Genomic DNA, 10,186 nt, shown 5'->3' on the forward strand with positions numbered 1-10,186 from the left:
TTTTATATTACAATTTAAAATCGTATTTGATTATTCGGGTAAAAATAATTATTGTTTTAATTAATTGAAATGAGCACTTCTTGCCTTGAAAAAAAAAAAAAAAAAAAAAAAAAAAAAAAAAAAATTGAAAAATGAAAATTATTTTTTTAAAAAATGAAATTAAAAAAAAAATTAAAAAAAAAAAAAAAGATATTTTTTGATTAAAGGGATTTTTATTATTTATTTTTATTTATTTTATTTTATTTTTTTTTTTTTATTTTCGTCTGAAAATATTTTTTGGTTGGGAAAACAAAAAAAAATAAAAAAATAAAAAAAACTAATTAATAGTTAATAGTTAACTATATTGGTGACGAATATAGATTTTTTTTTTAATTTTTAAAAAATAAAAAAATAAAAAATATTGAAAGTTGATGGTTTTTTTCTTTTTTCCCAAAATGTTTTAATTATTTTTAATTTTTTTTTTTTTTTTTTTTTTTTTGACACCTTACAATGTGTTTGTTAATATTTATTTTTTTTTTTTTTTTTTAAAAAAAAAAGATTTGACCAGTCAAAAAATTTTGTATTATCTTTTGGAATATCATAGGTTTTATCTTAAATTTTCGTTTAATCTTTATTAGCGTCATAAATTACTTATTATTAATAATATTGTCATCATTACAATAACATTTATTTATTTATTTTATTTTTTGGTTTTATAAATAATTTTTGATGGGTTGCACCACAATAAAAAAAAAAAAAAAAAAAAACCATCCCAAGATCTTTAATTTTCGAATGTACACTTTGTTTTATTTTATTTCGTTTATTTTTTATATTCTCTCTAAAGATATTAACTTATCATTGTATTATCACTGTCTTTCAAAATCTCTTTATTATTGTTGTTGTTGTTGTTATCTTTTGATTCCTCTTTTGAACTATTATTAGTATTATTATTATTATTATTTTGATTATTTTGGTTAATTGGTTGAGTAACAGGTACTAATGTTGAAGGAGCATTATGTTTTTCAATATCAATTCTTTGTTTTATAAATTGTTTTTGTTTCTTTGGTAAAGATTTAATGATTTCATTATTAGTTTCATAAATGTCTAAATGTTCTCTACATAATGTTGGTATTTGAACCTTTAAAATTGGATAACCACATTTCTTATTTGCACTCAATTGATAAGTACATTCATGAAATAGTTTTTGATCTTTATCTTGAAGTATATGACTATAACAATATTTTGATAATAACATTGGTTTAACTTTACAATTAACTGATAAACATAAATTACCTTCTTCTTTCCTTTTATTTAATTTATTATTATTATTATTATTATTATTATTATTATTATTATTATTATTATTATTATTATTATTATTATTATTATTATTATTATTATTATTATTATTATTAATATTGTTATCATTATTATTATCAATTTCCATTTTATTTGAATCATTTTGTTGATTTAATGATAATGAAGTTGAAATATAATGTCTTCTAATGATTCTTAATCTTTCTTTAAATCTATTATATTGTTTTTTATATAATAAAATTAATTTTGAAATATAAATTTTTCTTCTTTGAATTAATTCCTCATCGGTGAGAACAGAGGATGATGCAAAATAAAAATCAGAATCAAAATCTTCGCATAACTCTGATAAATGTCCATCATCCATTGCTTTAAATAATTCAATCTCTAAATCTTTTTCTATAAATTCTTCACCAAAATAATTGGATTCATTTATATTTTCATTTTCTTTATTATTTTCAATTTGTAGTTCTTGTTGTTGTTTTTTTTGTTGTTGTTGTTGTTGTTGTTGTTGTTGTTGTTGTTGTTGTTGTTGTTGTTGTTGTTGTTGTTGTTGTTGTTGCTTTTCTAATATTTCATCTTGTTGTGATACTTGTCGTTCTTCTTGTATTTGTAGTTGATCTTGTTGTTGTTGTTGTTGAATTGGTTGTTGTACAGGTTTTTGTTGTTGATCTTGTTGTTGTGATTGTTCAAACATTTTTTGATTTTGTAATTGTTGTTTTTGTTTATGTTTTTGTTTTAATTGTTTTAAATTTTGTTTAAAATCTTGATAGAATCTACCTTGAGAAATACCATGACGATCAAGAATTTTCATAATCTTTTTCTTTGGTTCTTCATCATTATTTGAGATAATATTAAAATTGAATGAAGATGCTGATAATGATAGATTTGGTTCATCTCCTCCGTTAATATTATCAATATCAATATTGATTTGTTGATCAAAATTTAAAGATGGTGTTGAGTTTGTGGTGGTGGTGGTTGTTGTAGTTGTAGTGTTATTGTTATTGTTACCTGTGAATGCATTTAAAGTTGTTAAATTTTGTAAAGGTGAGGTTATATTTGAATTACTGCCAATAAGAGAGGCATTTGGTAATGGAGATGATGAAGAAGGTGAGGTTATTGAAGATACAACTGATTCAAGTACACGTTTTTTTGTACTTTCTATAATATGTTTATGTGAAACACAAAATCTTGGATCTTTTTCTTTAATTGATACAGGATTTGTACATTGTTTTTGTGATTTTAATGAAATGAATTCACATTGTTTAAATGGTGCAGATGGTTCCTCTAAAATATGTTTAATACAAAATCTATATGTCTCCATTGGACGTTTTGAACAAACCTTTTTTGATGATGCACATAATCTTTTGCCATCCATCATACTATTATCATTAATATTATTGTTTGGTGATAAAATTGGTGATGTTGTAATAGATGTTGAGTTTTGGTTAACATTATTTATTATATTATTGTTGTTACTAGTATTATTGGTTATCTCGTTGGTTGTTTCATTTTTTTGGTCTATATTATTATTATTATTATTATTACTATTATTATTCATTTAAATTCAAAAAGTAAAAAATAATGTGAAAAAAAAAATAAAAAAAAAAAAAAAAAAAAATAAAAAAAAATCTTTTTTTTAAATTTTTTTTTATTTTTTTTAATTTTTTTTTAATTAATAAATTTTTATTTTCTTATTTTTAATTTCCTTAAATGGAAATATTAAAAAATTATCAATGAAATATTTGGAAATACTTTTAACCTTCAAAAAATTCCAATGTAAATAAAGTCTTAAAATTTCAATCAAAAAAGAAATTAATTTTGTTTTTATTAAATTTCTTATTAAACAAAAATAATTAAAAAAAAAAAAGAGTTTAGAAAAAGATAAAAATTAATTCCTATTATATCAAAATGAATTGAAATTTTAAATAAAATTCCAATATATATGATTGTTTTGGATGAAGTAATTTTTTAAAAATAGAATTTATTGAAAAAAAAAAAAAAAAAAAAAGTTTAAACCAAGAAATAATTTATAATTTCAAAATAAAAGCACTAAACCAATAAAAAAATTAATTTTTAATAATAAATAATATTAATATTCTTATCCATTTCATAAAAAAACATCATAATTTTTTTTTTTTTTATAACACTAATAAAATATAAAAAATTAATATTATTTATTCATTTGTTTTAAAAAATATTAAAAACCACACCAACATCGAATTTTTTTTTTTTTTTTTTAAAAAAATGTACAAAATTGGAAAATCTCCCACACACACCCACACAAACCATTAAAAGTGAAAAACATAATTCTTGATAAATTAGTGCCATAGAAAAAACTTAAACAAATAAATACATACACAAATTCAACTAGTATCATACTTAGGCAAAGGAATTTTTTTATTTTTTAAAATTTTTTTAATTTTAATTTTTATTTTTATTTTATATAACCCACACGTATTAGTTTTCTAAACCATTGTTTTCTATTTTTTTTTATATTTTTTTTTTTTATTTTTTTTTTTTTTTTTTTTTTATATTTTTTAATTTTTTAAAACTCTTTTAATTTATTTATTGTATAAAAAAAATTTTATTTTGTAATAAGTCAACAAATATCAATAATTTAATAAAAAATCTTTAGATCTTCAAAAAAAAAAAAAAAAAAAAAAAAAAAAAAAAAAAAAAAAAAAAAAATGTTTGGAAAATTAAAAAAAAGTCAATCCAGTAAAACATTAGGAACCTTAAATTATCAAACCTATGATAATAATTATAAAGATACCAATTATTTAACATCAAGATGTTTTTTAACACCATCATTAGTTTTAATAAGTGGTGATAATCAATGTATGAATCAATATTCAAATGAAAAAGTTGTAGTAAAAATTACAAATACATATGTGGAAATTATGGAAAAAACAAATTTAGTAAGTTTTTTTTAAAATGAAAAAAAAAAAAAAAAAAAAAAACCAAATTAATTATTTTTTATTTTATTAATTTTAAATAATTAATTTTTGATTAATAAAGGTTGTTATAAAAACTTTTTTATTAAGAGATGTTAAAGAATTTATTTTTAATGGTCAATTTTGGGAAATTATATGTAGAAATTCTCAAGGAGAATTTGTAACATATAGTTTCAATGTTTCAAAAGCACATATTTTACAATCAAAAGTAATGGAATTTCTTAAACAAGTACAAAAAGTAAATATTTTTATAAAAAAAATTAAAAAATCATTAAATATTTTAACTAATTCAATTTTTGTTTAATTATTTATTCAAATATTTTAGGAGGAAGACCATAATAGTGAATTCATCCCAAAAATTGTTTATTAATTTAAAAAATATTATATATATATATAAACCAAAAAAAATAAAATGTAATCCCCTTTTGTACAATAGAAATTATTAAATTATAAATATTGTTTAAATAAATTTTTTTTTTTTTTTTTTTTTTTTTTTTTTTAATTATTTTAATTTTTATTGAGCAGCAAATGAAACTACCATTGGTTTTTCAGGTGTGACTTTAAAGTGTTGAAGATTTGTCATTGCAAAACCTGATTTAATTTCATCCTCAAACTCGATGAAAGCAATACCTTTTTTACTTTCTACCATATGTACTTCTTTAAATCCTTGAAATCTAAAAAAAAAAAAAAAATGGTTTAGTAAATTTTATTTAAATGTATAAATATATATAAATATAGATAATAAAATATACATACTGTGAAAATAACATTGATAACATCATAGAATCACATTTATCAGGTAAATTTTCAACGAAAAGTGTTTTATTTGGTGGATCATCTCTTGGTTGTAAAGAGACAGTACCATTTGAAGTGGTTGGTGAAGTTGTTGAAGTTGTTGAAGTTGGAGCACCAGGTCTTTTTTGTTGTTGTTGCTGTTGTCCCGTTGATTTTCTATCTTGTTTTTTATTTGAACCTTTTTTATCATTCTCTTCTCTTTCTCTTTTCTTTTCCATATAAGTACCATCTAATTTTGAAACTGCATCTGATTTTGATTTACAATATTGAATTTTCATTGGTCTATCTAAAAAGTTAAATCCATTCATCTCTCTTAATGCATTTGATGCTGAAGTTATATCTTTAAACACTATAAATGCTTGTCCTCTCATCTTTAATGATTTCGATCCTACAATTTCAAGAATTGGTCCATATTTTGAAAATAATAATAATAATTGTTCTATTAATTCTATAAATTTCAAAATTATATATATACAATATTGATTTAAATTAAAAGTTTTCAATAGAATAAATAATATTATATAGTATATTGTTAATATAAAGAAAATAATAATAATAATCCAAATAATAATCCAAATAATAATAATAATAAGAATAATAATAATAATAATAATAATAATAATAATAATAATAATAATAATAATAATAATAATAATAATAATAATAATAATAATAATAATAATAATAATAATATAATAATAATAATGATAATAAATTAATTAAAACTTACTCTTTTTTGATATCTTTTCATATAAATTATTTACATAAAGGGTTTGGTTTGGTGGTATATCTGCGGATTCAGTTTCCATTCTCTGTATTTATATATATATTTAGTTGTGTGTGTGTGTGTGTGTGTGTGTGTGTGTGTTGTGTGTTGTGTGTGAATGGAAAGTTTTGAGTTTATTTTGATGTTTTATTTAGATCTGTATTTAATACAACCAATAAATTTATACTGGAAGGGATATTTTTTTAAAAAAAAAAAAAAAAAGAAAAAAAAAAATGTTGGTTTTAATCGATAGAAATGAAAATGAATAAAAAAAAAAAAAAATAAAAAAAAAAAAAAAATGTTTTCTAATTTTGAAAATTTTTGAAAAATGAATTTTTTTCATCAATTGACAAATTATTTGTGGGGGTTGGAGTAAAAATAATAATAAAATAAAATAGAGAATAGTAATAAATAAAATAGGAAAAGAGATTAAAAATGGATTTCATATAACACTATTTAATTAATTTAAAAGAAAAAAAAAAAGTGTGTAAAAAAAAAAAAATAAAATAAAAAAAAAGCTTTTTTAATAGAGGGTTAAAAAACAACTAGAAATTTAAAAAAAAAAAAAAAAACTCATTCTATTTATAATCATTATTAATTATTGTCAGAGTTAATTATAATTTTTAAATAATTATAAATTTATTAAAATAAAAAAAAAAAAAAAAAAAAAAAAAAAAAAAAAAAAAAACCCCCATGGTTTTTTTAATAAAAAACATAAATAAAAATATAATAAAATTATAATTATTATTAATTAATTTTTTCCAAGAAATAAAAAATAAAGTTAAAAATAGGTTTGTTATTTAATTTATTTAATTTTTTCATTTTATTTTATTTCACAAAAAAAAAAAAAAAAAAAAAAAAAAAAAAAAAAAAAAAAAAGTTGATCAAAAATTTTTTTTTTTTTTTTTAATTTTTGTTTTTAAAATATCTTTTTTTTTTTTTTCACCATTATACTTATTTATTTTTTATAATTTATATATATGAAATAAAAAAAAAATAAAAAAAAAAATAAAGAAAAATAAAAATGGAAGTAATGGAAATTGATAAAAAAATAAATAAATGTGAAGAATTATTTTGGAAAGTTATAAGAAATAAATATTTATTTAATTATATATTTCAAGTATTGGAAACAATGCCAATTGAATTCGATTCAGTTAGTAAATATTATATTGGTAATAGAATTAAATTTAAGAATATAAAGAATTTAGATTGGATGGTTAAACATGGTCAATGGGAAATATTAAGAGATAAATTAATTTCCAGTCAATATATTTGCATTAATCTTGAAATGATATCACCTTTTCTAATGAAATGTAAAGATGAATCAATATTAGAACTAATGTTTGAAAAAAAGATAACGGAATTAAGACAAATCAATATAATTGATTCTTGTGTGTCTAGTGCAAATGAAATATCAATAAATTTCTTTTTATCAAAACTTGAAAATAATCCACACCTTTTGAAAACATCTTTACCAATTTATCAATCAACCATTAGAAATTCAATCACAAATTCAACACCTAAAGTATTTGAAAATCTTATAAAAACTCAACCAATTTTAGATGAATCTTTAAAAGAAAATTGTATTCAATATGCTTTATTAAATAAAAATCATAAAGTTGAAATGATTAAATCTGTTAAAAAATATTTGGAAATTATTTAAAAAAATTTAAAAAAAAAAAAAAAAAAAATTTAAAAAAAAAAAAATAAAATTTAAAAAATAAAATTATTTTTATTATTATTGTTATTATAATTATTTATTTATTTATTTTTGTGTTTCTTTACTATATGAATATTTAACTTGACAAATTCTAATTTCATAATGTTCATACCAATTTGTTATTCCAAATTTTTGTGCTATTTTATGATTTGAATTATCTTTCCAATTTTTAATAGAATTCAAGGATTCCCAATATGAAACTGTGATACCAAATCTTGAATGATCATTTCTTGTAGATTCTATACCAAGATAACCATCTTGTGATTTTGCTAATTCATCCATTTCATCTTTATTTTAAAATGTTAATAAACATTAAACCAATGGGTTGGGATATTTTAATATTTTAAAGAAATATGTACCTGCCATTTTATTATATTCTTCATTATATTCTGATGTTCTTATACTTGAAAATATACAAGCATAATAATCTTTTTTTGGTGTTTTCGCAAATACCATCTTTTTTTTTTTTTTTTTTTTTTTTAAATTAATTAAAAATGAAAAAAAAAATAAAAAATTATTTTTGTGGAAAAAAAAAAAAAAAAAAACAAAAAAAAAAAGTAATATAATAATTTAATTTGTGAAGATTTTTTTATTTACAATTTTGTGTTTAGATTAATTTATATATAGGGTTGTTTTTTTTTATTTTTTTTTTATTTTTTTTATTTTTTTATTTTTTTTTTTTTTTATTTAATTGAAATTAAAAACTTTGGAAAAGAGAAATATACAATTTGAAATTCAATTTGAATTTATTCATCCAAGTAAATAATGTTCATCAACTTCTGGGTCAAATTCTCTAGAGTTATCAATATGTGGCCAAACTAAACCTTCAACTGGCTTTTGAACTAAATTGTCATCAAGATTTCTATCAACTCTTTTAACTGGTCGTGGATCAAACTCATCGTCAAGTTCTTTATCAACCTTGAATCTAACAGATTTTGGCTTTAATGCATCCTTGGCTGCTTTAAAATTAGCAGAATCCATAACCTCTTCATCTACATTTGAATGTGTGTTTCCCATTATTATTATTATTATTATTATTATTATTCTTTTTTTTTTTTTTTTTAAAAAGTAAATATTTGTTTTTTTTTTTTAAATAAATATTATTATTTTTTAAAAATTAAGGTTTGTATTTTTAAAGTTTTGTTAAAATTATAAAAATCTATTTAAATTAAAAAAAAAAAAAAAAAAAAAAAATATTTTAATTTAAAATAAAAAAAAAAAAAAAATAATAAAAAAAAAAAAAAAATTAAAATAAAATTAAAAAAACCTTTTTTTTCCCTTATTTAAATAAAACCTTGGTATCTATTAAAAATTTTTCAATTTTAAATTTCCAATTTCCAATTTCCAAAAGGTGGAATTGAATTAAGATTAAAAAAAAAAAAATAAAAAAAAATTAAATTTGGGTTGCAATTCTATATATTTTGAAATATATTAATTTTTTATTTACAAATGTGTATAGATATTTTTAATTTTTATTTTTATTTTTATTTTTTTTTATTTTTATTTTTATTTTTGTTTGAATTGAAACTAAAACTTTGGAAAAGAGTTAAACCGCACAATTATTTGAATTTATTTATTTATCCAAGTAAATAATGTTCGTCAAATTCTGGGTAAAGTTCTCTAAAGTTATCATTATGTGGCCAAACTAAACCTTCATCTGGTTTTTGATATAAACGATCATTAAGATTTCTATCGACCTTGGATTTGTTAACAATTTTAGGATTTAATGGTTCTTTGGGTGGTTGGAATTTATTTGAATCCATATTCCATTCACTTAAATTTGATTGTGTATTTCCCATTATTATTATTATTAAAATTATTATTTTTTTTTATTTAATTTTTTTATTGTTATTGGTTTTATTATTTTTTGAAACTAAATAATACTAATATCCAATTTTTTTTTTTTTTTGTTTGGAAAAAAAAAAAAAAAATTAATTAAAAAAAAAAAAAAAAAAAAAAATTAAATTTAAATAAATTTACCTTTACCTTTTTTTTTTTCCCTTAATTAAATTATAAACTTCCAATTGTTAAAAGGTTATTTATAAAAAAAAAAAAAAAAAAATTTTTGTTTGTTTAGTGAAATTCGGAAAGACACTCTGTTTTTAAAAAAAAAAAAAAATAATAATTAAAAAATAGATTTTTTTCCTAATTTGAGGTTTCTTTATAGAAAAATTGTTTAAACAATTTTAATTTTTTTATTTGTAATTATTTTAATTTACATTTTTATTTTATAAATTATTATTATTATAAATAAAATTTTTGTTATTATAATATTAAAATTATTGTTGTTTTATTACAATAATTTTTTTTTTTTTTGAATAAAAATAAAAGGAAAAAAAGAAAAAAAAGGAAAAAAAAAAAAAAGACTGTTAATCGAGAGATACTTGATCAGAAGTTGCACCATATAATGATCTTAATTTTTTTAAACTTTCGGATTCTTCTTTTGGTTGTTTTTCTGTTGTAGTAGTTGCAGTTGTAGTAGTTGTTGTTGTTTCTTTTTGAGTTGAATTATTTTTTGAATCCCTATCTCTACTATTACTTCTTGATCTACTTCTTTTTCTACCTCCATAGGTTCTACCGTCTTCTGAATCATCATCATCGTCACTATAATAACTGTCTCTTTTATAACCATTACCATTACCACCACTACTACTA

At 18.4% G+C, this 10,186-nt stretch overlaps 8 protein-coding genes across 8 annotated transcripts in view; 2 read left to right on the forward strand and 6 right to left on the reverse strand.

The window, feature by feature from the left end:
* Positions 1-826: 826 nt before the first annotated feature.
* DDB_G0288447 (hypothetical protein) lies at positions 827-2,854 on the reverse strand (the record flags this gene model as incomplete). The annotated part of the gene is made up of 1 exon (XM_631631.1): positions 827-2,854. The coding sequence occupies one exon, from the start codon at positions 2,852-2,854 to the stop codon at positions 827-829; it is 2,028 nt and encodes a 675-aa protein (XP_636723.1).
* Positions 2,855-3,983: 1,129 nt separating this feature from the next.
* DDB_G0288389 (hypothetical protein) lies at positions 3,984-4,620 on the forward strand (the record flags this gene model as incomplete). The annotated part of the gene is made up of 3 exons (XM_631632.1): positions 3,984-4,214; positions 4,315-4,488; positions 4,576-4,620. 3 exons carry the CDS (start codon positions 3,984-3,986, stop codon positions 4,618-4,620), a joined length of 450 nt encoding a protein of 149 aa, XP_636724.1.
* A 144-nt stretch (positions 4,621-4,764) lies between these two features.
* snrpB2 (U2 small nuclear ribonucleoprotein B) lies at positions 4,765-5,854 on the reverse strand (the record flags this gene model as incomplete). The annotated part of the gene is made up of 3 exons (XM_631633.1): positions 4,765-4,924; positions 5,007-5,493; positions 5,776-5,854. 3 exons carry the CDS (start codon positions 5,852-5,854, stop codon positions 4,765-4,767), a joined length of 726 nt encoding a protein of 241 aa, XP_636725.1.
* A 981-nt stretch (positions 5,855-6,835) lies between these two features.
* On the forward strand, positions 6,836-7,474 carry DDB_G0288393 (hypothetical protein; the record flags this gene model as incomplete). Its single annotated transcript, XM_631634.1, has 1 exon — positions 6,836-7,474. The coding sequence occupies one exon, from the start codon at positions 6,836-6,838 to the stop codon at positions 7,472-7,474; it is 639 nt and encodes a 212-aa protein (XP_636726.1).
* Positions 7,475-7,576: 102 nt separating this feature from the next.
* Positions 7,577-7,987, reverse strand: DDB_G0288395 (hypothetical protein; the record flags this gene model as incomplete). Its single annotated transcript, XM_631635.1, has 2 exons — positions 7,577-7,818; positions 7,891-7,987. The coding sequence occupies 2 exons, from the start codon at positions 7,985-7,987 to the stop codon at positions 7,577-7,579; spliced, it is 339 nt and encodes a 112-aa protein (XP_636727.1).
* A 294-nt stretch (positions 7,988-8,281) lies between these two features.
* DDB_G0288397 (hypothetical protein) lies at positions 8,282-8,548 on the reverse strand (the record flags this gene model as incomplete). Its single annotated transcript, XM_631636.1, has 1 exon — positions 8,282-8,548. The coding sequence occupies one exon, from the start codon at positions 8,546-8,548 to the stop codon at positions 8,282-8,284; it is 267 nt and encodes an 88-aa protein (XP_636728.1).
* A 560-nt stretch (positions 8,549-9,108) lies between these two features.
* On the reverse strand, positions 9,109-9,330 carry DDB_G0288399 (hypothetical protein; the record flags this gene model as incomplete). The annotated part of the gene is made up of 1 exon (XM_631637.1): positions 9,109-9,330. The coding sequence occupies one exon, from the start codon at positions 9,328-9,330 to the stop codon at positions 9,109-9,111; it is 222 nt and encodes a 73-aa protein (XP_636729.1).
* Positions 9,331-9,900: 570 nt separating this feature from the next.
* prpf38b (pre-mRNA processing factor 38) overlaps positions 9,901-10,186 on the reverse strand; it is a gene marked incomplete at both ends in the record, with an annotated part of 1,481 nt that continues 1,195 nt past the window's right edge. The window contains one exon of the mRNA XM_631638.2: positions 9,901-10,186. This exon is cut by the window's right edge and continues 876 nt beyond it. Coding sequence (XP_636730.2) covers positions 9,901-10,186 — 286 coding nt within the window.

The sequence above is a fragment of the Dictyostelium discoideum genome, assembly GCF_000004695.1.
Source record: "Dictyostelium discoideum AX4 chromosome 5 chromosome, whole genome shotgun sequence".
Taxonomy (NCBI): domain Eukaryota; phylum Evosea; class Eumycetozoa; order Dictyosteliales; family Dictyosteliaceae; genus Dictyostelium; species Dictyostelium discoideum.